Source organism: Mixophyes fleayi, chromosome 3, assembly GCF_038048845.1.
Source record: "Mixophyes fleayi isolate aMixFle1 chromosome 3, aMixFle1.hap1, whole genome shotgun sequence".
Classification (NCBI taxonomy): Eukaryota; Metazoa; Chordata; class Amphibia; order Anura; family Limnodynastidae; genus Mixophyes; species Mixophyes fleayi.
Window position 1 is genome coordinate 266,338,680 of NC_134404.1, and position 27,748 is coordinate 266,366,427.

General features: G+C 39.4%; 1 protein-coding gene across 1 annotated transcript in view; it reads left to right on the forward strand.

Moving 5' to 3' along the window:
* Positions 1 to 27,748, forward strand: part of VTA1 (vesicle trafficking 1) — a 207,857-nt gene that overhangs the window by 91,990 nt on the left and 88,119 nt on the right. The window contains exon 3 of the mRNA XM_075203567.1: positions 21,962 to 22,089. Within this exon, the coding sequence (XP_075059668.1) occupies positions 21,962 to 22,089 (128 nt within the window). The remainder of the gene's footprint in view (positions 1 to 21,961; positions 22,090 to 27,748) is intronic.

Consider the following 27,748-nt stretch of genomic DNA (forward strand, 5'->3'; position numbering starts at 1 on the left):
ATGATGGGAATCAATCATGTGACACATACACATCCAATGCTCATATGACCTCCTTGGCCAGATATGTCATGATTTGGTCAAGTCCCCCAACCACATTGCATGGTGTCGTACTGTGAATTTTGTTTAAATTTCTTTAGTCTTTGCTGTCAAGTTAGTAGAATTGGAGACAACGTCCCCTACTGGATGTATGCTTACAGAAATAATGTTTGTATTGGGCACATCAAAAGATCATATCGCAGTGAAAAATGCTTCTTCCGTAGTAAGAAGCTCGCATAAAACATGGAAAAGGCAGAAGAATATATCTCTAGTGCACTACATTTTATTAAAAGCAATATCAAAACAGAATGCACTTATAACACAAATATAGTGCAATTCTAAAAAATGAATATAAAATGCCCGTACCAGAGGGTCCGCAGACATAGGCAGTATTGTAGGTAAGTGGTACACCCGGAATGTTCACTTCTTCCTATAACGTCATGTACTGTGGTCAGGTCACAGGTAGTATGTAGGAAGAACAACAAACACGTTTCAACTCAATAAAGTGTCTTTTTCAAGGCCTTGACAAAGATTCTTTACCATGCCATTCAAGTGGACTTATGTGAGCGCTTGTAACGTATACTTCTTGTATCTTTGTGTAATATGTGGGAATTGTGTGTAATTTCTATTTATACGACAGGCAGCACACATTAGAGAGCGCCACCTTTATCCACTCTCATAGATTTTCGAAAGCCTTACGTTTCAAGTTGCAGCAAAAATGCAAGCTTTTGGAACAGAATTAAAAACACTATGTTAAATCAACATTGGCTATCCCAATTTTTTTACGTGCTTTAAAAAAGGTATATATTACTACCACAAAAAAATTAGCCTGGTACTATGTTTCATAGTTGAGAAAAAATTAATGTAGTTGATGTGCGATTATTGTTGTACTATGGTCATACTTTACACAAGCATCCATGAAATTTAAAAACTTTAACATAATTGAGGTTGAGTCAACAATCACATTATTTTCCCCTTGTTTGGAACCTATTGTATTAGTCTAATTTTCCTTAAAGTGTCAGCAGACAGTGTATACTGCCTTTCAGTGCTTCCTTGGATAGTAGGCACTTTCCTTGCACAGAGGACGTGAATAAAAGGAACAAAACACTTATCTCCTGAAGGCCAGGACAATACATTTGTTGGTTTGGTTTTGTTTCATGAAGTGTACCAGCACATCTTGTTCCTCCTCCTACATTGGATAATATGCCCAGTGTACCACGTTATCGTACACTGCTGCTATGTATGTTCCAGGTTGCAGCTCACTTGTCTACAATCTTTGTGACTGTGGTCGTAATGACAATAACTCTGGTACCTGCTGTCTTCATGTAGTCTGATGACAACCAGTATATGTGTAGCTCATCATTTTGATGAGGTCGAAGTCATAGGTCGAAGTCTGTGATGAGTACCTGTTATTGCCATAATCTTCACTGTTTCTAGATGGCTATGCAGCTTGGTTTTGCAGTCGTGTACTTCACTTTGTGACACGTAGAAAAACTTTATGCCATGCACATTTTCATTTACCCAGTTATACAGGTTCAAAGGTATCAAGGTGTGATAGGTTTTCACTGCTTACAGTCTGATGCGTGTGGCTAGATGTTTAGCTGTCCCTCCAAAGCCAGCACACGGACTCTTACCATAAGATGTGGCAAACAAAATCCATTCTGCTTAAATGTTAAAGTCCTCCTTATGGAAGCATAAGTTCAAAAAGTTTTTGCAGTTTTTGTATTGTGCACAAGCACCATCACTAAGTAGTGAACATACTCCAAGTTTGGTAATAGTTCGCATTATTGTTTCATAACTACTATAAGGATGGCATGCACAGTTATAGGCTACATGGTCACGGTATCCCTTACAACGCACAGACTCACATAGTTTAAAGTGTCACAATCATCTTGCCTAAAATATACAACAAATCGGTGGAGTGTTACTTGTGAAGTGTCCCTTGTGAAGTGTCCCAGTGGAATTCTTGAATTACATCCTGATACACAAATTTTCTGCAAAATCTAGTAACACAATAACTTCTGTTTCTGGTCAAATTGCTTCCTTCAACTGGCGTAGGTATTCAGCCTGGGACTTAACTGTGTACAGATGGGCTGTTGCATCATCAACAGCACTACAAATAATTTAACGGAATTGTTCCACAGTACTAATGCTTGTAACCAATTTGCTTTGGTCGGTGTGGACCCACTGCTTATAGACTTTTCTGTCATCATCATCCATGTCACTATCATGAAAAGGTTTTTCAAGTATCTTCTGAAGTCCTTTCAGACCTGGGCATTGTTGTCGCATCGATGAAGCATACAAGTTTTTAAAACTGAAGAACAACCAAGGATTTAAGTTGGGTATTTGTAGTCCAGCTTAATTGGTAGAGCAGCAACCAATAATTGTACGTTTTGGTGAGTTTCACAAACACATAGAATGCATACCTAACGCACCACAGAGGCCATAAGGAACAAAACGGTCTCTAAAAGCAAGATAAAGCTCTTTCAAGTGTAATAGGAGCAGCCCTTTTCTGTTTGTGAATTATTTTTCCTCCTGGAACATTTACAGAAAAAAACTTTTTTTCCATGGCACATCCAAGAATGTTCATCCTCTTCGTTAAAAACTTCTGTACCTGAAGAACAATTTATACAAAAAGGGCTTTCCGGCTATATTTTTTAGATTCTGCCAGTATGCCATGGGTTGCTTTAAGTTTTCTTGATTGTTTTAACATGTATTCTCTGACATTAAATTATTCTGCAGATTGCTTAATTGTTCAGTTGTTTGGTGCCAGAGTTAATATTTTTATTATGTCTTGTCATGGCATCACTTCCCACTTTTGCTTTAGTTCATATATCAGTCTCCCCATGACAACTTGAACATTTGCTTACTTTCTGGGGTGATTCTAGTCATGTGCTAGGAAGAGACCATATTTGAGTAAGCCTGTCTTGAATGGTTGTACTTGCCTGTTCTTTCTTTCTATGCCTCCTGGTATCTTCACTTTACCCCATGAAATTTCAGTGGCGTACAACCAAGCTTTCCTTCCTTCCTTCCTTTCCTCCCTCCCTCCCGTGTACAACCAAGCTTTCTAATACTTTGATTCAGCTCATCTGTTTCTGCAGGTTCACTTAAACTGTCCTCCGGGGATTCAACTTCTGTTGGAATATCTGTCTGTTTGTTCTTTACATTGTTACAGATGAATTCTGCATTTTGGACAAAGTTTCTGTCCTGCCTTAATAACAGCATGAAGTTGACACTCACCTTGTTCTTTAGCCCACTTCAGTAACACAACACAATCTTTTTCTGACTTTTTTGTGAAACGAAAGGATTACAGCATGTTTTCTGAAATTCTTCATAGTTTAACAGCAGTACCTTTTCATGATGGTAGTAGACTGTGGTTCCAGAATCACTGGTTGCATTTGAAGCTTCAGTTCTGAAGATAAAAAGTTATTTTCGTCATCCGTAAAGTGGTCCCAGCTATGAAATCCATTGGTTTTTGAGTAGATAGTACTATGGCAGTCAGTATTTAAAAGACTACTAAATGTGCACTTTGGAGGAGCAGCTGCCACAATCTTTCTGTCTGTCTCATTCTCTGTATAGTTTGTTTTGAAAGGGAATCGCCTTCCCATCAGTACAGAAGGATTATCCCATTGTCTCAGTTTTGTTCACCTTTTGGGTATGGTTTTTAACCTAGCATGATTTTTTGTGTAAATTATGTATGCAGTACAACAGTAATCGAACGTCAACGTCAATATTGGGATAAAAAAATTGGGATAGCTAATGATTTAGCCTAGCATTTTTAATTCTGTTGCAAAAGCTCGTATTTTTTTGCTGTAACTCGAAATGTAAGGCAGATACAGTAATTTGGTTTGGATTTTTGGATTCGGGAGGAAAAGTAAGGGATCCAAATTCCGTGGTGATTTCTTAATAAACACCCGTGATACTTCAAGTAAACTGGAACTAATAAGCCATGACCAGTAAATGGCTTAATAAATTGAAAAAATCAATATTTCGGAAACTAATGGTCAAGATATTTGGCAGAAATTAGGTTTTTGGGAAACCTTTCTTAGCTAAAAATTTTTGTTAAAATCTGAGATGGGTGGTGGACACACCTGGTTGAAGGGCCGCGGAATGACTCTTTTCATTCTTTATATTCATATCAACTTCATATAACAATTTATTTTGGGTACATTCAAAAAAAGTTTTTCCATAAGATCCAAATCCTGTCTAGGCTGTTTGTCTCTTTGAAGCAGGGCAAGAACGAAGCCCCATCTTCATCTGCTTAACGTCCTCATTTAATGTATACTCCTTTCTTGATACCAAAAGGCTTTGTACAAAAATCACTTAGGAAGCATTTAGTTTGTTTGCATCTTGCAATCCTGACCACAGTGACCACACTGTTGAAGTGTAGGGCTTCCAGGAATGTGATCAGATGACGGTTCAAGATGCCCTTAGTATCAAATGTTAAACTTCAAACTTTTCTTTTATTATTTTTTTTTATTTTTTTATTTGTGTATGCTCGACCCAGTTAAAAAGCAAAGTAATGATCATGTTAAGATTTTAATTCTGTGTTTTTACAAATACTATGAAATATCTAAAATTCATCAAGTCATAAAGCCCTAACATTTGTTAGAAATGACACAGAAGATTTTACATTGGCATTTTTTTTAACTCAAAATGAGCCAACATACTTTTTCCTGTGTTATTTACTGTAGTAATCTTATAATAAGATAATTTTTTCTTCTGTGTTGGTAAAGCTTCAAAATTAAAAAAAATTAAATTCCTTTGTAAGTGCATTGTCAAATTGCATTGGAGCACTAAACCGTTTCTACTAGGGATGAACAAAGCTTTTTAAACTCTTCCGTAGCCTTGTTTGACTGTGGAATGTGTCTTATGATTTTTGTTCTTAATGATTCCATTCCAAATGACGTCATATCAGTTTTCACAAACTATAAAAGGCTCCGTCATCTCTTACTCTACTGCTTCCAGGTAGCCAGGAACATAAGAGTTGCATCACGTAAATAGTTGCATATTGACCTCTGTCGGCAAACGGGGTTCATGTATGCAAGTATTCTTCTCTTAACAACAATACTCTGATCTGTCTTTTATTTATTTTTAAACATTTTTATGGTTTTGTAGTTTGTTAGTAAGGATTTCTAAAATAACAAAGCCACACAACGGAAGATTCAATTGCCGACAATGTGGCACATGGACATTGCGCTGCGCACATTGCTGGCAATTGCGGTAGAAAATCTCCACTTGCACATAATTGGGGTGCGAGGGAAAAATGAGCGGCGTCTTCTGTCAAATTTACGCTGTGAGGTGTCTTGCGGGCGTTGCGGAGACACATTGAGGCTAATGGAATCTCCCCCATAGTGTGTTATTACTAGTTCATTGATAAGTTGTCGAAACATTGTAAAATAAATATAAAGATTTATGTAGCACCAACACATTGCTTTGTTATGTTTATGCTGGCACTGATATATAAATGACATGAGGGATAGGATCCTTCCACCCTTAGTACCAACTAGCGTTTAAATTGCATTTCAAATATAAATTCAATGCGATTGAAACCGCATGTCAAACGAAAGCGCATTTTTGATATGCTGCTGTTATACTTGTGCTTGGCGAGGTCAGTGGAGATTGCTCCATTGAACATTGTGTTGCATTAAATGCAGTAGACTGCATTTGGACAACCACCAATACAGCAACGCTCCCAAACAAGAGTAACCTAGCAAATGGGGTGATTACAAAAATGGTATTCATTTTCAGACCGGTTTTTGTGCTTTATGCTTGCATTTGAGTTTGTGGGTGTGAAGACTTGGTATCCTTAGTGTATGGATAATATACTTCGCAGTATTGGTTAAGCATAAGGGGTCTGATGCAGAGTTGAACTTAAAAACGGAGTAACTTACACCAGTTTTCCATGCTCTCTGTCCATCCACCCATATGCAGAGATGTACACATCTCAAGATGCATCCGCCTCTGCGCCAGGTTTACAATAAGTCTTCATCAGCGGGTGCACCTTCCCTACAGCAGATGCAAATCATTTGCCTACTAACAGGTATGTGTTTCTGTAGTTCTGCATGGCTGCATTTAGTGTACTCAGCCATCGTTCGCATGCCCCTTCAGTTCCCAGTCCTGCCTCTCCACGAAACCTGGCGTCAATGTCAGGATCACGCAAGTCTGCATAGGAGCATAAGCGTGTCCCCACTTTCTGGATTTGCACATAGCGATTTCTTGCAAGATACGCTATACAAACTGGCATGCATTCACACTGTATCAGCCCCAATGTGTCTTCTTTTGAATGAAAATCTCCAGCAGCCCAATTTGCCCATCCCTCTGTATTTTATAGAAAGAGCTGCCAGAGTTTTTAATATTGTAAATGTCTAGCCTGCAAGAAGAATTTTGCTCTTGTAAACTTAGTAGAAAAATGCAAGCAAACCAATGCTGAAAGCCCCGTTTTAAAAGCTTCTGACAGTTTAAAAACTGAAGACCAGTATGATGTACGATAATCTTGTTTTTTTTTTTGTTTTCTGCGAAATAACTGGAGATTTCCTCTAATATGAACACTAAGTTCATTTATAAGCTCTTAGTCCACCTGTTGTAACTGTGCTGGTGGTGTTTGCTTTTTTTATTATTATTTTGTTTTATTAGGAAACCCAAGGACTCTTGTATTCTGAGACGTCTTTTAAAAGATGTCTTTTGAATTACTGAAACAGCAGTCTGTTTAATCTTTTGGTTACTGAACCAGTCAGGGCAGTTCACCCATTTTCACCTAAAAGAACAAAGGACATTGGGGCTAAGGTTCTATTTAGCAGTAAGAACTACATGAAAATATCATTAAATATTGCTGATATCTTGTAGTATGAAAAATTTGACTGTTCGGTCCCCGGAAACTTGTAATGGTTCTTTTAAAAATGTTATGTTTGACTATGGTTTAATACAAGTTATAATTGAAAATCCTTATTTCATGTGATAGTTGATTTCCACTTGAACGATTGTTTGTTTGTTTTTTTAACTTAAAAGGTTTTTATTAAGTTTTTAGTAAAATAATATGTAACAAACTGGGCAGTTACAACAGAGTACAGTGCATAATGTAGATCCAACAAATCAGTCAGAACTGCCCATAAAAAAATCAATCAAAAAAGAAACAACAAACAACACAAGAAACATTCAAATACATATAAGACAAAGACTTCAATGCGGGGGGGGGGGAGGGAGACAGACAGGGGGGCAAGAGTCGGAGACTGGCCGTATTAAACCCAATCAACCATAAAAATACATTTTGAAAACAGGACATCTACCCTCCAGAGGGGTATACAGCATGGGAGAGTTAGGTGGCAGACACAGGTCTGTACCCTAAGAAAAATTCGTACCATGTGAACTATTTAACCAGGGCTGAGGAAGCCCTTGAGGTGAAGTTAAAGCCTATGGTTTCCATCTCATAGCTGTGTTGTACTTTGCTGATGACTTTGGTAAGAGATGGAGCCAAGGGGGATTCCCAACTTTGAGCTATTGCGGCTCTGGCTGAGATGAGAATGTGCCCAGCCACATAGTGATTATGATGCTGAAGATGAGGGGGATATAGGTGTAAAAGGGCCATAGCCGGGGATGGGGATAAATCATCCTTAGTGACCTTAGTAATTAGCTGGAAAATTTCAACCCAAAGTGGTTGTAGCTTAGGACAGTTACAAAAAAACGTGTATAAGCATACCAATTTCCCCACAATTTCTCCAACAGTATTTGGTTTCTGACGGACAGATTTTATGTAGTTTGTCTGGCGTGAGATACACCCTGTGAACCATTTTAATAAGCATTTCTGAATGGTTAATACACTTTGACATTTTGTATACATTCTTATAGATTTTCGCCCAGACTTCTGGCGATATATCCAAGTCAAGATCTCTCTCCCAGATCCCCTGCACCGAGAGATCTGTGCTGTCCACAGGAACCATCAAGAAGTCTGTACCAAACTGAGATGCCTCCCGCATGAGAAATGGGAGAGAGAGACGACATAATACCAGGGGGAGCCGGTTTCAAGGCTGGTGGGAATGAGGGGTGAGAGTGCGCCCAATGTCTAATTTGGAAGTACTTGTAAAAGTCGCGGGCTGGGACATCATATCTCTCCTGAAATTGGGAAAAAGAGAAGTGAACCTCCCTCCATAAGGTCCCGCACCCGACTAGCACCCTGCCTATTCCAAAAGCCAAGGCGCTGGTCTGGAATCAGTTGAGATAGTGCAATTGTAGAAAGACTAGAGGAAGGGAGATGAAATTCTGGCAGAAGAGTCAGCATCTTATCCCAGACAGAGAGAGTCTCTAACACTTCTCAGGGCTTGGGAAAGGCTTGGTCTATTTGGCTTATCTAACCATAGCAGGTCTAGTAGTGGGAATGGGGAAAAACTGTTGCTCAATGTCAACCCAAGGCTTCCTTAGCTGGGGAGGGGCATGCCAATCCCTAAGCTGGTCTAGGATAGCCGCAGACTGATATATTTCTAGCTTCGGGGCAGCTAGTCCACCTTTTACTTTAGCTCTAAACATCTTATCTCTTGATAGTTTGGGACGTCTATTGCTCCAGATAAATTTAAACGGAAAAAAAAAATTTAAGCAAAGACATAGGCACCAGATAAGGAATACAACGGAATAAGTATAGTATCTTTGGAAGGAGCATCATCTTTACGGCTGCTACTCTCCCCACCCAGGAAACCTCAAAGTTAATCCAGGATTTTGTGAGTTTATCAAACAAGCAGAACAGTGGTTGGTAATTAAGTTGGATAGTCAGGTTATGGTCAGACGGCATACATATGCCTAAGTAAGTTATGGAGAGGGAACGCCAATGAAATTTATATGTAGACTTAAGGAGCTTCAAAGCATCTTGTGTGAAGGCCACCCCCAAAGCTTCCGATTTGGTAGTATTAAGCTTATAATAAGATACCGCTGAGTAGTCTTGTAAAATGCGGGATAGGGCGGGTAAGGAAGACTCAGGGTTTGAAACAAACAAAAGGACATCGTCAGCAAACAAACAGATTTTATGCTGTTGAGAACCAATGACTGTCCCCACCACATTTTGATCCATTCTAACTTTAGCCGCCAGGGGTTCCATAGCAAGAACAAAAATCAGGGCGGTAACGGACAGCCTTGCCTGGTACTATTGCTAATCTGAAAGGCAGAGGAGAGGAACCCATTACTGAAGACTCTAGCAGACTGAGTAGTATACAAGGTAGCTATAGCTTGAAGAAAGGAGCCCCCAAAACCAAATTTATTGAGAACAGCCATCATATACTTCCAGTGGATTCTATCGAATGCTTTTTCAGCGTCCAAGGAGAGCAACAAGAGGGGCACAGAGCCAGCTGAGTGCGTCTCTATAATGTTCAGAACTCTCCTCGTATTGTCTGGAGCCTGTCTACCCGGAATGAAACCTACCTGATCCATATGGATTAATTGTGGGAGGATAGGGTTTAAACGGTTAGCAATCAGCTTGGCAAAAATGTTGAGGTCTAAGTTAAGGAGCGCTATAGGCCGGTAATTAGGACATTGTGTGGGGTCTTTCCCCGGCTTTGGGATGGTGATAATCTGCGCCTCTAACATTTCTGCAGGTAGGAACGTATCCTTAGTAGCCGAGTTAAAAAGGCTAGCTAGTACTGGGGACAGTTCAGACCGGAAAGAGGAGTAGAAGTCTAATGTAAATCCATCGGGCCTGGGGCCTTCCCTTTCTTCATGGATTTTATAGCAGCGTGGACTTCGTCCTCTGTCCAGTCCGAACATAGTGCCTCAGCCTCCTCCAGTGGCAAGGCTGGGAGCGAAATAGAGGCCAAAAAATCATTAATGGTCTCCTGGGAGGGCTGAGTCAAGGTTATTGAACAATTGTTTTAAACGGTGTTCCACCAACAGATGACTGTAGCTTTGAATTTGCATTACTGTCACTTTAATTACATACATTAGTTATCTTTTTGCTTTACCACTGCTGTCATTTTCAATGAGGTCTTAATAGCATTAAGTCTGGGGTGTATATTGATGCTTTGAAATACAACACTGATTTGCCCTGCTTTCTATATTGAATACAGATGTATCCTAACTGCATCTCAGTGTTGTGTCCAAGGGAAACAAATAAACTATTCACTCTTTATATAAAGGCCTTAGTGAAGGCAGCAGGAAAGATAAAGCATTGCGTTTAGCACAGTACAAGCAAATCAATTTAAGTCCTCTGAATACAATCCCATTAATGACTCATATTCACTTTATGCATAAATGTGTATTACATCTGAAATTGACATTTCATTGTAAATGCAAGTCCTAAATGTGTTATCTATAAGGATCTTGTGTTTATTATTTTACTAAAAAGTGAAAATAGTGTACAACAAAATATAATGGCATAATTGCAAATACATAAAATGTGAATTACTAAGAGTAAATTTGTCTTAAGTTGCTTAAAATAATAAAACGTGCTCCCTGGGTAAAAGATGGAAACTACCTTTTAACTTTTCATGTGGAGATGTGTGATTTATTGTTCTTGCCCGTGGCAAACGGAGGATTGCCCCAAATCTTGACATACTTAATAATTGAGTGAGGGTATTTTAAGTTTTTTGGTAACGGCTAACCCAGCCTTGCGAGTGATCATGAAGATGATATTGTGGAGAATAGTCTGGGAGTTGGGATGTGGGAAAGTGAAGCAACGCAAGGAGTTGGGGGAGAATAGTTCATTTTCCAAATCGAGATTAACAAGGAAGTCCTGCTCAAACAACCATCCTGTTACGTATATAATAGGGCAGAGTGCATGAAGGCTGGTATGTTCTCTACCTTTTCAAAATTTGGCACAATTTATCCTCTGCCTCCTACTATACCATATCAAGGACGAGAAAACTTTTGTGCAATTATGTACACCAGACAGGTGGGGTGGTACATCTACATCGGGTATGCTAGTTTAGGGAAAATTACCTTTTTGGTTAGAGCCTACCTAAAATTGATAAATGAACCTTTTCACAATGATCAAGTATAGATTCATTCTTCTAGATAACTTGAGAGTAATTATATGTGTCCAAATTGCAGAGAGAAGATGGGTTGAAAATTCTCAAATATTTCTCAAATATTTAAGTTTTTGAGTCACTGTTCTGGATTGAGATCGAACGGATCCAGCATATTCCCAGCAATGGGTAGAACTTCAGACTTCTTAAAATTTATTTTATTATCTGCAAAGGTACCATAGTCTTTATTAAAGTAACTATTGTGGAAATAGAGACCATGAGCATCATGTCATCTGCAAGTAGTGCTAATTTACTTTCCTGTGGCTCAGCACAGTCAGAATGATTTGCAAGGAAAATCAGTCTGGCCCCGCTGCATTTAAAATAGATCGTAGGGGTCTGAGTCTGTTTAGAGAAAGACCAGTAAGGAGGGAGATGATGAGTGCATGAATTAAAGTTTTTGCAGTGGCTTGTGTAAGATATGTGCGTATTCTGGAAATGTTTTTTAGATGTATGGAACATGATTTAGATATAGAGTTGATGTGGGGAACAAAGGATAGTTGTGAGTCAAGGATCACACCTAGGCAGCGAGCTTGCGGGGTGGGATTTATGGTCATGTTGTCAACAGAAATTGAAAGGTTAGGTAGGTAATTTCTGTTAGTGGGTGGGAATGTCATTAACTCTGTGTTTTAGAGATTGAATTTGAGTTGGAGAGAGGGCATCCAAGATGAAATGGCAGAAAGATGGTCAGTAATGCGGGACAACACAGATCGTGAGAGATCAGTAGAGGATAGATAAATTTGGGTATCCTCCACATAGAGCTGATAGTGAAATCCAAAGGAGCTTATTTGTTTTCCAAGAGAAGTGAAAGTGGTATAGATAGAGAACAGCAAAGGACCTAGTACTGACCCTTGTGGGACTCCTACCGATCAAAGAAGCTGAGCAGAGGTGGATCCAGATAATGGACTAATGGACATAACACTGAAAGAGCGACTATTAAGGTAGAATGAGAACCAGGATAAGACAGTGTCTTGAAGACCTAGGGAATATAGCGTTTGTATGAGATGAGTGATCAACTGTGTTGAATGCAGCAGAGAGATCTCGGAGAATAAGAAGAGAGTAATGGCCTTTGTTTTTAGCAGTGATCAAATCATTGACAAACTTAGTCAGCGCAGTCTCTGTGGAGTGTTGAGAGCGAAAGCCTGACTGAAAAGGATCCAATAGGTTGTTTGCGGAAAGGAAGCGTGTGAGTTGAGTGTAGGTAAGTCTCTCTAGAAGCTTGGAGGGGCATGGGAGCTGAGAGATAATTTGGGTCAGAGTTTTATTTTTTTCAGAATAGGAGTAATTACTGCATGATTGTATAATGACGGGAAGTCACCAGTAGAGAAAGAGAGATTACAGATGTTAGAGGTGTAATGAGTACAGGAGACAGGGATCTACCTATTTGTGAGGGTATAGGATCAAGAGGACAGGAGGTAGAGTAGGACGATAAGAAGAGAGTAGATATTTCATCTTCATTTATGAGAGCATTTGAAGTTTGAAACCTGAGCATAGGTGAGAGATAGTATGTTTGTTTTGCAGTGTTCAGTGCATTTCCATAGTAGTGATAGATATCAGTATATGTGAAGACCTCATTAGAAGTAGGAGATTTACACCAGTGACGTTCTGCTTTACGGGTAAGTTTTTCAAGGTATCGTGTTACTTTAGTGTGCCACGGTTGACATGAAATTTGACGTGAAGAATGAATATTCGCTGGAGCCACTTGTTCGAGGGCTGTTGCTATGGTTTGGTGAAAATGAGGGACTGTCATATCATGGGAGGAGAATGTAGAGATTGGGGAGAGAAGGTGTTTGAGAGAGGTGGAAAACTGTTGAAGATAAATAGTTATGATTTCTGCAGGTATGAGGAGGCTTGGTGGAGTTTGACTACAGGGAGGTTACAGCAGTGGGGGTGAGTGTGTAGCTGATGAGATGATGATCCTTGAGTGGGAAAGGTGTGTTAAGGAAATTAGAAATTGAGTATAGTCTAGAGAAAACCAGATCAAGGCAATGATCATCCCGATGAATAGAGGATTTAACCAACTAGGTAAGGTCAAGGGAGGAGGTTAGAGAGAATAGTTTGGAAGTAGCATTGGATCGTGGTATTTCTATTAAATTGCCCTTAGTCTCTCTCGGTCTTTGTGAATGTTAAGGGATTTAGATTGTAAGCTCCAATGGGGCAGGGACTGATGTGAATGAGTTCTCTGTACAGCGCTGCGGAATTTGTGGCACTATATAAATAGATGATGATGATTAGCAGCTGGGATGTTGAAATCACCCATGATGATGGTGGGGATGTCCGAGGGTAAGAAGTGAGGGAGCCATGCAGAGAAATCCTCAAGAACTTGTTGGTGCGCTCCAGGGGGGCAATATATCACAGATGCATGCATAGAGAATGGAAAAATCTGCATAGCATGTACTTCAAAAGTTGTGCACATAAGTGATGGGACATTTGGTAGAACTGTGAATGTGCACTGTGAGGAGAGTAATCGAACCCCACTTTCTTGTCTGTCTCCAGGTCTGGCGGTGTGGGTGAAATGGAGGCCACCATGTGAAAGGGCTGCAGGTGGGGCAGTGTCTGATTGTGTAAGCCATGTTTCGGTTATTGCCAGAAGGTTGAGGTTGTGTATGGAGGTCAGTTTGTTACAAACTGAGCGTGAATTCCAAAGGTCACATTTCGAGGACTTCGTGGAGAAGGAAGACAAGTGATGCGTTTGAGGTTTGCTGGATTTTGGTAGTGTTCTGATATGTCGTGAAGGAGTGTGGGGTACCTGAATTAGGAGATATACCACCAACTAATAGAAGCAGAGAGAGAAAGATAGAGAAGAGGATTGTAAAGGGTGTGACCTTTCATTTTCTGGTGGATGGAGAAAATAAAAAGGACCAAAGTTCATAAGTGTTAACTTGGGGTGAGTGGAATACTGAAGGGGCAATGTGGACAAATGTTTGTGTTGCAGGAAGGGTGAAGGGTGAAGGATGATATGGTCCTAAAGATAATGCCTCGAAAGGAGAGTAGAGATGAGCGCACTCGGATTTATGAAATCCGAACGTTGCCGATCCGAGACAGATCCGAGACAGATCCGGGTATTGGCGCCAAATTCAAATCTGAAACTGAGGCTCTGACTCATAATCCCGTTGTCGGATCTCGCGATACTCGGATCCTATAAATTCCCTGCTAGTCGCCGCCATCTTCACTCGGGCATTGATCAGGGTAGAGGGAGGGTGTGTTAGGTGGTCCTCTGTCCTGCTATATCTCGTGCTGTGCTGTGCTGTGCTCAGTCCAGTGGTGCTGGGTCCTGTGCTCTGTCCTTCTGAGGTCAGTGGTGCTGCTGGGTCCTGTGCTCTGTCCTTCTGAGGTCAGTGGTGCTGCTGGGTCCTGTGCTCTGTCCTTCTGAGGTCAGTGGTGCTGCTGGGTCCTGTGCTCTGTCCTTCTGAGGTCAGTGGTGCTGCTGGGTCCTGTGCTCTGTCCTTTTGAGGTCAGTGGTGCTGCTGGGTCCTGTGCTCTGTCCTTCTGAGGTCAGTGGTGCTGCTGGGTCCTGTGCTGTGTCCTGTTCAGTCCAGTGGTGCTGTGTCCTGTGCTCTGTGCTTCTAAGGGCATAGTTATTTCCCCATTATTCCCAAGTTTTTAAAAAATAAAAAAAAAGTTATAAAAAATTATAAAAAAAAATAATTATAACCAAATTTGCAAAACCAATCCAGCAGTACAAGCCCATTGGTACTGCAATATTACCAAGTTCACACATTCTGCAGTATCAGTCCAGTGGTGCTGTGTCCTGTGCTCTGTCCTGCTGAGTTCAGTAGTGCTGCTGGGTCCTGTGCTGTGTCCTGTTCAGTCCAGTGGTGCTGTGTCCTGTGCTCTGTGCTTCTAAGGGCATAGTTATTTCCCCATTATTCCCAAGTTTTTAAAAAATAAAAAAAAAATTATAAAAAAAAATAATTATAACCAAATTTGCAAAACCAATCCAGCAGTATAAGTCCATTGGTACTGCAATATTACCAAGTTCACACATTCTGCAATATCTTGTGCTACATATAATGGAGAGCAAAAATTTGGAGGATAAAGTAGGGAAAGATCAAGACCCACTTCCTCCTAATGCTGAAGCTGCTGCCACTGGTCATGACATAGACGATGAAATGCCATCAACGTCGTCTGGCAAGCCCGATGCCCAATCTCCTAGTACAGGGCATGTAAAATCCAAAAAGCCCAAGTTCTCAAAAAATAGCAAAAAGAGAAACTTAAAATCAGCTGAGGAGAAACGTAAAGTTGGCAATATGCCATTTACGACACGTAGTGGCAAGGAATGGCTTAGGCCCTGGCCCGTGTTCATGACTAGTGGTCCAGCTTCACCCAAGGATCTAACCCTCCCCCCCCCTACAAAAAATTTAAGAGAGTTATGCTGTCAGCAACAACAACAAAACAGCAAAGAACTCTGCCTTCTAAACAGATGACATCACAAATCCCCAAGGCGAGTCCAAGGGTGTTGTTGGTTGTGAACCCTGACCTTCCCATCACTGTACGGGAAGAGGTGACTCCATCCAGCATTTGCAGCACGCCCTCTGCATATGCTGGAAGGATCACCCACAGTCTAGTTACAGATTTGGCTAATGAAGGTGTGAATGTTGTACACTGGGAGGAGGATATTGATGTAGCTGGCGCTGAGGAGGATGTTGATGATTATGATGCAGACAGATACCAAATTGCCCTTCTCAATTTCTATTTATATTCTAGATTATATAACGGCTGAATAGTTTTCTGTTTTACTCCTAGTGGAGAGGGGATCTGATGCAGACAGATACCAAACTGCCTTTGTCCATTTCTTTGTATATTTGAATTTCTAGTTCTACAGTCTATGCAGGCTGCTTTATTTATATTCAACTACAAGTGTAGGGTGGGGGTGGGGGGGGGGGGCATAGATAGCCACCAAAGTAACGTGGACCATTTAATTACACTTTCTAGCTCCACAGTCTGTGCAGCCTGCTTTTTTTATCTTCAAAGTATTTATATTTACAAGCCTTGCAATCTACTAGTAGTGACATGGTAGAACTCCAAAAGGCAGTTTGGAAGCCCCTGTACAAACTGGCTCTATTTTTTAACTGCGTTGTCCCCCCTCCAGTGTGTACTCGGAAAGAGTTTTTAGTGCAGCTGGGAACCTGGTCAGTGAGTGGCGAAGGAGGTTGCTTCCTCACAACGTTGAAAAAATGATGTTTATAAAAATGAATAATCAATTCCTCAATGAAGTACAGCACTGCCCTCCAGACAGTACAGAGGGACCTGTGGTTGTGGAGTCCAGCGGGGACGAATTGATAATGTATGAGGAGGAGGAAGTACACACTGTAGGGGGAGAGGAATCAGAGGTTGAGGATGAGGACGACATCTTTCCTCAGTAGAGCCTGTTTAGTTTGTACAGGGAGAGATGAATTGTTTTATTGGTGTGGGGGCCCAAACAAACCAATCATTTCAGCCAAAGTTGTTTGGTAGGCCCTGTCGCTGAAATGATTGGTTTGTTAAAGTGTGCATGTCCTATTTCAACAACATAAGGGTGGGTGGGAGGGCCCAAGGACAATTCCATCTTGGAACTTTTTTTTTGCATAATATGACCAATCAACAGTCGTTTGCCATGTTAAAAAAGTAAAACCAAATTTAAACAAATTCAGGAAATTAAACCAAAAGTAAAATGCCCTGTCATAATTTAAAACAAGAGGGATTGACGTGCTCTAGAACTACTGTATTGTTTATATTTTATAAACACTACACTTGAAAGCTTGAGTCTTTCAATGAAAAAGTAACTCTCCATTGCACGAATATTTGCAACAGGGACAATTTTAGGGTTAAGAAAGTCAACTAATAACACTGCGACGCTGTCTGTCTTTATAAACAGTACACTTGGAAGCTGGAGGAGGTATTGTTGCCCCGGCACCAAATTTACTACTGGGGCCACTCCACTGTGCAGTCCATATTTAGGTGTATCAGATATTAAACAACGGTGACAGTTGAGGCCCAATTTTTTAATTATATTGTTGGCGCTGTAAAAAATTGTGTTCCGGGCACACCACACTACGCAGTCCATACCCTTTTTTGGTGGAATTCTGACACGTGGAGGGTTTTTTAATTATATTGTTGCCTCGGTACCAAATTGTGTACCGGGGCCATCACACTACGCAGTCAAGATAGATAGATGCGTATCATAGATAAAGTACATTCAGTGTTGTGGGGCAAATTGAAAAATATTCAAAATGCACTGACATTATCAAAAACAAGAGGTTTTCACACGCTGAAACTCCAACATGTATATGATGGAGAGGATGGAGGAGCAGCCGTATGTGCAGTGTAATGCAGACCTGTTGAAGGTTTTTTTATATATTTTATTGTGGTGCCCAGTGCCCACTACTCTACGCAGTCCAGATACTACTTTTGGGTGTAATTCAGACCTGTTGAAGGTTTTCTATATATTTTTTATTGTGGTGCCCAGTGCCCACTACTCTACGCAGTCCAGATACTATTTTTGGGTGTAATTCAGACCTGTTGAATGTTTTCTATATATTTTATTGTGGTGCCCACTACTCTACGCAGTCCAGATACTATTTTTGGGTGTAATGCAGACCTGTAGAAGGTTTTCTATATATTATATTGTGGTGGCCAGTGGCCAGTCCTCTACGCAGTCCAGATACTATTTTTGGGTGTAATTCAGACCTGTTGAAGGTTTTCTATATATTTTTTATTGTGGTGCCCAGTGCCCACTACTCTACGCAGTCCAGATACTATTTTTAGGTGTAATTCAGACCTGTTGAAGGTTTTCTATATATTTTTTTATTGTGGTGCCCACTACTCTACGCAGTCCAGATACTATTTTTGGGTGTAATTCAGACCTGTTGAAGGTTTTCTATATATTTTATTGTGGTGCCCAGTGCCCACTACTCTACGCAGTCCAGATACTATTTTTGGGTGTAATGCAGACCTGTTGAAGGTTTTCTATATATTATATTGTGGTGGCCAGTGGCCAGTCCTCTACGCAGTCCAGATACTATTTTTAGGTGTAATTCAGACCTGTTGAAGGTTTTCTATATATTTTTTATTGTGGTGCCCAGTGCCCAATACTCTACGCAGTCCAGATACTATTTTTAGATGTAATTCAGACCTGTTGAAGGTTTTCTATATATTATATTGTGGTGGCCAGTGGCCAGTCCTCTACGCAGTCCAGATACTATTTTTGGGTGTAATTCAGACCTGTTGAAGGTTTTCTATATATTATATTGTGGTGGCCAGTGGCCAGTCCTCTACGCAGTCCAGATACTATTTTTGGATGTAATTCAGACCAGTTGATGGGTTTTTAATTGTATTGTGGGGAACACTCCTCTACGCAGTCCAGAAAGATACCTCGTTGCAACGTTTTGTACTAAAAAAAAAAAATATTGTGAGGTGTTAGGTGTTCAGAATAGCCGTTAAATTAGTGGAAATTATTGTTATTGAATGTTATTGAGGTTAATAATAGCGTAGGAGTGAAAATAAGCCCAAAAACTTGATTTTTACACTTTTTAGTTTTTTTTAAAAAAAAATCCGAATCCAAAACCTTAAATCCGAACCAAAACGTTTCGGCAGGTGTTTTGCAAAACAAATCCGAACCCAAAACATTGAGAAAATCCGGATCCAAAACACAAAACACGAGACCTCAAAAGTCGCCGGTGCACATCCCTAGTAGAAATGTGTTTTAACATTGTGATTTACGAGTAAAAGCCACAAAGTTAAGGGAGTTTAATAGCTGTAAATAAAATGTGACGTTTTATTTACACTACTGCCTGGTGCCTTCTCTTTTTTTGATTACATTTGAACACTTTTGTTACAGTTAAGTGTGGCAGTGTGGTTAGTATTGTTGCCATACAGCCTTAGGTCCCTGGGTTTGCACTATCTGCATGGAATTTGTATGGTTACCCAGGGTTTATTAAGGTTCCTATTAGCAGGTTAATTGCACAGGTCTGCAAAATTTAAGGTATTGAAAGCTTTTTTAATAATACTTTTATATTCTTAATTATACTCCCGTGTACATCAAGAAATAGTATATAAAAAAAAATTACCACATCACATTTACCTATAAGGGGGTTACATATATTTTTAAGAAAAACAATAAGTTTAATTGTTCTTGACATATTTATTGTGAAATACGAAGAAGTGTAGATATCACTGTGTTTTTGTCTCCATTGCATAATAAAATAACAAAAAAAATCAAACAATAATAGAAACAATATTGAAAAAATCGTTAATATCTTTTTTTTCAAACCTCGTTTTGTCACTTTTCGCTTATAAGTTTTGCTTTGTCGTCTCTAAGTATCATCCAGCAATAGTCAGCCATCATGGTGACGTCTCAACGACCCTGGTATCTTCTTTCTACATCTGTAACGTCTTGGTGGAACCGTTCACCCTGTTCTTCACTGCAGTCTCTGAGATTATTCAGGAAATGCTCAATGTGGGAATTCAAAAAATGTACCTTTAAACTCCTATTGCAGCCAAGATTTCTGTAACTATTAAGCATTTCCCTGACTTTCTTTGTAGTTTGGATCCTTAACATTGCCTAAAAATGTTGAAATCACTTGTTTGAACGAAGTCCACGCCGAAAATTCCACAATATTCATTACACACCCGAAATGTTATTATTTTGCTAATTTTCTAATGGCCTATAAAAATGCCTTCCTTCAGTTTAGCGTTGGATATGTTAGGGAATTTGGTACAAAGATATTTGAAAATTTCTCTTTAGACAGTGCTTTTACAAATTGTTTCACCAGTCCTAATTTTTTATGTAGAGGTGGAAGTAAAACTTTATTTGGATCTACTAAACCGGATTTGATGACGTAATTTTTTCCAATTTCTAAACTTTTTCGAGCTGGCCAATTGTTTTTTTGTCAATGTAAATTTTTATCTCTGCTATCCCATTCACAGAGAAAACATGGGAATTTGGTGTAACCTTGTTGCTGGCCAAGTACCATGCATAACATTTTAAGATCTCCACATATTAACCAGTTGTGTCTTGCATATCCAATCATTTCCAAAACAGTTTTCAAATTTTCATATGTTTCTTTAAGATAGACTGAATATGATAATGGTATTTGTGCATATGTGTTGCCATTGTGCAATAAAACCGTTTTTAAACTTGTTTTTGAAGAATCTATGAATGTATATGTACTGTGTGTGTATGTGGTGGGTAGACGGGTTAAAATGAGCCGGCACAGGCCAAAACTGTGTTGCATCTGTTGTATTTGGTTTCACCTTCGCCAGCTCACCTTGTAGTTGTGGTGTGTGTGCAATGTTCCTTTAGACAGTATGGGGTTTAGGCCCTTTGTAAATTTCAGCTCCAAGCCCATGTAGGCCTTAATCTGGCACTAGGCGGGGGAAAGTTTTATGACGAGAACTGAATTGCAACGTTATATATTAACGACTGAATTAATTTAAGACAATGTTTTATAATGCATGGTGCTTCACAGCAGTGGGGTAATGAGTTCAATTCCCGACCATGGCCTTATCTGTGTGGAGTTTGTATGTTCTCCCTGTGTTTGCCTGGGTTTTCTCTGGGTGCTCCGGTTTCCTCCCACACTCCAAAAAACATACTGGTAGGTTAATTGGCTCCTATCAAAATTGACCCTAGTCTCTCTCTGTCTGTGTGTATATTAGGGAATTTAGACTGTAAGCTCCGATAGGGCAGTGACTGATGTGAATGAGTTCTCTGTACAGCGCTGCAGAATCAGTGGCGCTATATAAATAAATGATGATGATGATGTAGGCAGAATACATTTATTATTTTAAAGAATATGAAAAAAATGACTTCTTCATAAATACACGTTTTGCAGAAAAACGTGATGTGATATGTAAAATCTGGAGTCATTTCTGTGTTCAGAAGACAAAAATTTAGAAGTATCACATAAATTTGTTAAAAAAGCTTTTCTCGTCGCAGACCTGTTTGCTTTCTATGAATTTACTGTATACATGTATATGTATCTGCGGCAGTGAAATTACATTGATCCCTGCCCCAGTGGAGCTTACCATCTGAATGAATAAATTGTTTGTACAGTGCTGCATAATAGGTCTGTGCTATAAAAATAAAGTAAAATAATAGATGAACATCATGCATGCTATCAATTGAATCCAGTGTGCACTGATTCCTTGCACGTAATTTAATTTTATTTAGATCTAGTCAACTAAACGATCTTGTCCCAAACTATATTTGACTCTTAGTTATTGTGTGATTTACTAGCTGTGTTTCTTGATTGATAATCATTAATCAATTAAAAAAAATATCTATTAATGAATTAATCATATTTATTCAAGTCAGGTATATTTTTCTTTGTGGTGACTCACATGATGCATTTTATTCATACTTGCCAACATTTAATTTTTTTTCTTCCGGAAGCCACCAGTAGGAGGTGGGCGTGTAGGGGGCGGACCCCCAAAAATTGCGTCAATTTAGCCCCGCCCCGTGACATAATGACGCAAATCGTGGCATTTTACAGCAGTGACGGGGCCAAACACCGCGATTCCCGGTGAATCGCTGCGTTTGAACCGAATTCTGCCCACTTCCTAGGGGAGATTGCCACACTCTCCCGGGAGTCCGGAAGACACTTGCGAAATGCGGTAGTCTCCCGGACGTACCGGGAGAGTTGGCAAGTATGATTTTATTCAGATTATCTGTGTTAAGTCTTATACCCTATGAATTTTCTTCCAATAATATTTTGCCCATAGGATTTGTCTATTTGAAAATTAGACATAGCACACCTATTTTATTTTTTTTATTAACTTCTTGGTGCATTTTCAAAAAGTTGCACTTTTTCAGGTACTATGGTACCTCAACATCGCACATTTCTCCTCGATTTCCTATGTATGTGCTGTGTAGCTGTTGCTGAATGTTATTAACAAATGTTTCCTTTTATGGTTTGTTAATTATGCTTTATATAACTATTTTCTCACAGTTAAAGAAGCAGCTGGGTGACTGTGACTCCATTACTCAGGAAATTGTTGGCAGTGCCCATGTGGAGAATTATGCACTGAAAATGTTCCTGTATGCAGACAATGAGGACAGAGCTGGGAGGTTCCATAAGTAAGTAACTAATATATTCTCTCTTCCAGAAAAACTGTTTCTGTTATAAGTCCCCACATAAAGTAATTTTCACTTGATTTAAGCCGGTGTGTTTATTATAACTTACTAATATTATCTTCCTATTTCTGTAGCTAGTCTTCCATGTGCTGATTACACTTGAATCAACCTCTATCTGTATATGTATGTATATCTTGTCTGTCTGTCTCTCCATATTATGCATTGAAATGTTACTAATTTTACTAGTTTTATCATACGTAGGTTGCCAATTTTTCCACAATTTGTGATCATGTGAATTACAGCTTGAAAAAGTGATATAAAAATCTGTGTAGAACATTTAAAACCTATTTTTAACTCCTTCATTCAGTTTGGTTTCAGTTGTGTTTCACTAGTTTGTGAATTATTAGTCTTTCTGTATTTATTTTTTTCCACTGTAAAATGGTTTGAAGTTCACTAGGCTAGAATCAGCCTGTAAACAATTGGTGCATAGTGCTTTCTGCTTACACTAGCAACTTAGTAATTACTAGATTTTTCAATGAGTAGTGCATAGCTCCCAATATTCACAATCCCGAAAGTGGGACAAAATAAGGCCTGCCCTCACCCAAACTCCTCCCACACATTGGCATATTGCATCAAACACCACCTACTTTCCAATTAAGCCCCACCCTTTGTATGGACCACAAATAGGATATCCCACCAAAAGGGGGACATTTGGGAGGCATGATAGAAGACATTACAGAAATAAAGGGTAAATTACCCATTCCATTAGATCATACTTGCCAATTCTCTCGGAATGTCCGGGAGACTCCCGCATCCCGCCCCCTATTGTCGAATGATGCGTTTGCGTCATTACGTCACGGGGGCGGGGCCGGAATGACGCAAATTTTGGAGCCCCACCCCCATCACACCCACCTCCCCCTGCAGGCCCCTGGAGCAAGTCTTCAGCAAGTTGACAAGTATGCATTAGATCATGTGGGTTTTTTTTGTTTTTGTTTTTAATCAATCTGTTAAAAGGATGTGTCCTCTATGCTCTGTTATCTCTTTTGTGAGGCAAGCTCAGGGTATTGAGAACTTTCAGTGGAAACTGATGCTTATGTTTTGTTCCTGGAAAACCTTTTATCAGGTTCCTGTAAAAGGACTTTTCACCGTCTATAATGTAGTGCTCAGATGAGCTTGGATTATTTAATGTGTTTTGTTCTAACCTGACATACTTTAATAAAGCACAGTATTGTGGGTGTCCTTCTTTAATTTCCTCAGAATTTTAGTTAACCCTCTACAGTGTGTAATATATAAATATACACACAACATAATTATATTTAAAAAGTCCTGTAAATTATATTCTCATTTTTGGTGAGAAATTATGTTGTCTGTTAAAATATATTAGGCGATAAATATAGCTTAAAGTCCATGGAGCTCAAACAAAACAAATTAAGAATGTGCTGCCACAATTGTACTAATCCGGTTGCATTCATACATATCCCTGTGCCCAGCATAGTAGCTTTAAAAAGAAATATCCCTGTGCTTTAACCTTACAATTTTATGCCCACCAGTCCCATGTATAAATGCCAATTCTTTGCTCACCTTAGAAAAACAGATATTGACATGTTAGGCTCATGCTCCCCCTTCTTACTTTTTTTTTCTTTCTCTGGCGATGAGATGCGCCTACTAGATAATGAAGAAAGTCTCACAATTTATTGTGGTTTCATGTAATGAAATATTGTGACCTTCAGACATATAGGTGGGAACTTATTACTAGTATTTTAAAAGTCCGCCCCACTAAATTGAATACCGTCTGATGCCCCTGGCTTGCTCATTGTGAAGTTGACATTTAATTTCCATGCTGCCTATACATTTTTACCTTGTTCGACGCTTGATAGAACATGGTGGATCCCGAACTGAACTGGATAGTACTACTGGTACCGATCTAGACATACCTTCCATCCCCTCCCCTTCCTTTACTAATGCCCTGACCCAACCGCGTCCCATTGTTGTTTTCCGACTCAGCCTTCTATTCTGCTCTTCATTCTTTGTGACGATCTCGAAGTTAGTAGCATGCCCTGATCTGGTTTCTAGTTCCCGGCCTCATCATCTAACCTGCCATGTATGATGGTTTTTCACTGCATTCTCCTTTTTTTTTTATATTGTTATTGTGGCATGTCTGACGTTGCTTCCACTAGTCACTAATCCATTCCTCCCCCTTCCTCATCTAGTTGCCCCCTCTCCCTTCCTCATCTAGTTGCCCCCTCCCCTTTACCCCTTGATCCATTTTTACATGTTATACTTGTAGTTATTTTTTTTTTTAAAAAAAAATAAACATAGGGACCTTAATTTCATGCGGTTTCATATTATAGCTGCTGAGTCCTTAACCTGTAATGCAGCAGGTGTAAAGTCATCTTTTAAAACTGGTACTGTGAACTACAGAAAGTGTTGTTTTGGTTGCCAGTTAGACACTGCTGTTTTAGAGCGTGCCTGTGAATATATACATCTCTTATGTAAATGGATTACAGGCAGAAATTCATGCACCAACTCAGACTTCTTTGTGAAATCATAGTTGTTTTTATATAAAACATCTAGTATTATTTCCATCGTATTGTATAATAACGTCTACATTGTGTCTTCCCTCACTCGTTATTACTTCGGTGGTAGTCAGTTTAACGGTACCGACTACTCCTCTACTTCGATGGTAGTCAGTTTAACGGTACCGACTACTCCTCTACTTCGTTGGTAGTCAGTTTAACGGTACCGACTACTTCTCTACTTCGTTGGTAGTCAGTTTAACGGTACTGACTACCCCGACAGAGAAAAATTACATAAGGACTCCGAATGCATATTAGAGCGACCTACAAATAACCTTCTTACCAGGATGCAGATGAGTTGATGGGACGACTCGCTCTGTTGCCGACTCTGAAAAATGACGTCCTCACAAACCACGACTTGTGTTAAAGCGGCGATGGACGAACCCGGCTGTCATTGATGTAATGTAAGTATTATTTTAGGGGTTAGAGTTAGTATTAGGGTTAGGGTTAACCCTAACCTTAACTCCTAACCCCTAAAAGAATATTTACATTACTATTCTATTACTTCTCCCGTCAGTTGACCTTTTTGTGACATATTTTGCATAGTGTAAAAGATCTTGACTTGCAAATATGTTTTTGCAGACACTTATTAACACTACTGAGGTCTCTAGTTTATGAAGAGAAACGTTTAAATTATTTCAGCTCTACTGATCGGTAATACTAAAATACACTTTGCCCCTTTTCTAAAATAAAATAGTCAAACTGCGTGGTTCTCAGTTTTGTCCTAATTCCTTCCCCACCCCCATATTCACATCTGTTTATTACAAGCTTTTGAATATATAGTATCCATAATAAGTGTTCAGCCCCACTCACTCTTTATTTTATTACATAATGGAATCAACAGGGATGTATTGGTGAAATCTTACCAGTGGTCAGCACAAATCTGTATTGTGTACTAATATGTGGAAAAAAACTCAACTGTAATTACAATGTAAATGAAAGTAAATAGTTGATTACATGATTAGTATACGTTGGGTCATTGTCCTGCTGGAATATATTTTTTTTCCCTAGGTCTCTTGCAGACTGCAGAAAGTTTTCTTCCAAGATTTGTCTATACTCTGCTCCATCTATGTGGCACTCTATGTTGTACTTTACTTTGACAAGATTTCCAGTCCCTGTGCCAGAGAATTCCCTTAGCATTGTGCTGTTGCCACCATGCTTCACAGTAGAGCGTTTGCGCCAAACATAGTGCCTAGTCTTGAGACAAAGACTGAAGATTTCAGCCTCATAAGGTCATAGAATCTTCCTCCATGTGGTATCTAGGTATCTATTGCTTTCTAGAAGATTCTTAATGACATTTCATGTGAGTTTTTTCTTTTTGTCACCTTCTCATAAAGCCAAGGCTAGTTTTGTATCATGTACTGTTTCTCTAGTTTCTCCCATCTTTGCCATGGAATACACTGAGAGAGTTGCCATGGTCCTAGTGTCCGTTTCGCACAGATAGTCCGTTTTGTAGGATGGCTTGTAATAGACAAATTACTGTTGTGTCCTTCTCTCTCCAGGGGGTAAATTTATTAAGCTGCAGGTTTGAAAAAAATGGAGACTTTGCCTATAGCAACCAATCAAATTCTAGCTATCATCTATTTAGTACATTCTGCAAAATGAACCTGATTGGTTATTATAGGCAACATCTCCACTTTTTTAAACCCACAGCTTGACAAATTTACCCACAGGTCTTTATTATGGACTTGACATTTCTCCGAGGGATATTGATAGGGATACTGAGTTGTTCTAGTCTTTATGATGGCACTATTGTTTGAAAATGTGCTATCAAATTGTGATACCTCTCACACACAGATGTATTTATGTTGAATTCAATTGAAAGACTCCAGTCAGTTAATTGTGACCTCTGAATTCTAATGTTTCTTTGTTGTCAGAAGGAGTGAATACTTCTGTTATAAATGATTGTCCCTTTTTTATTGGATTGAAAAAGCATTGAAATTTGTTTTTTGTTCTTTAGCATTAAAGTCATTTGTTTTGGTAAGTAGCAAAGATTCTGGGTAAACATATGTGGTGTAAGAAAATGAAGAGTGCAAAATGTCTAAGTGGGGACTAAGTTTTAAAGCAGCTTTTGTGGCAAAACTAAGGAGGGAAAGCAAAGCATTCTGGTTCTCCCATTGAAATTTTCTTTTTCCTGTTAATTATCAGACTGGTAATTCATTTAAGCCTCGTATTGATTTAAGATCCAGATCCTAAATAGCTTTTGTTAATTTGCTTATCAAATTGGTATATGACAAGAAGCGTGCTGGACATATTTATTGTAATATAAACTTTTCAAATATTTCAGGTATGTACTTTACACTCTTCCTGCTCCTGATTACCAGAAAAGTAGGTGTCTCCCGTTTGGGACTGTCAGTAATAAGTAAATATTATCACTGGAAGCCCCAGCATAGTAGTTTTCCAGGTGTTTGGAGTGTTGAGATTCAAAAGACTTTGAAGTAGGACTTTTACTAAAAGTGGCACTTGATTGAACAAATGTCACTTTTACCTTTTCAAATTTTACTTTGTCTGGTACTCGAATTTCTAATTTGTGGGTTTCCAGTGCTGATATTTATGGAACAGTGAGTCCTGGGGGAGGGAACCTCTATCTTACTAATACCAAGGGAGTGGATTGCTGCTTGTTAGGGAGATGTAATTGGATAAACATCTCCTTTAATATCCACTTGTATCTTTGCATCCTTTTTTTAATGACTGCCATGGACCAAAATAAGTATTATTTTGGACCACACTTTTCACCAAAGTGAGCAAAAACTTGGCCCTGATCTTCATGATAAGAGTGCCCCTTACCTTATGACTAGAAAACGTTTAGCACACGTAATGACAAGAGAAGTGGATTCCATTAGGAAGCCTCCTAACATATGTACCGCTGAGCTGGATCCCCATTCCACCCTTCTCTCATTATTTGCAAGTGCTGTATGTGAAAAATGGTGTACAGAACTTGCAAAGGAAGGGACATGCAAAGTATGTGCAATATCGCAGCACTGCCTTTAACCCTGTTGGTGAGCAGCAATAAATGGGAGTTGCTCTGGAAGCCCTGAGAAGCAAACCTCTTAGTTTGCAGTTTACACTATCCAGTTACTGAAGCA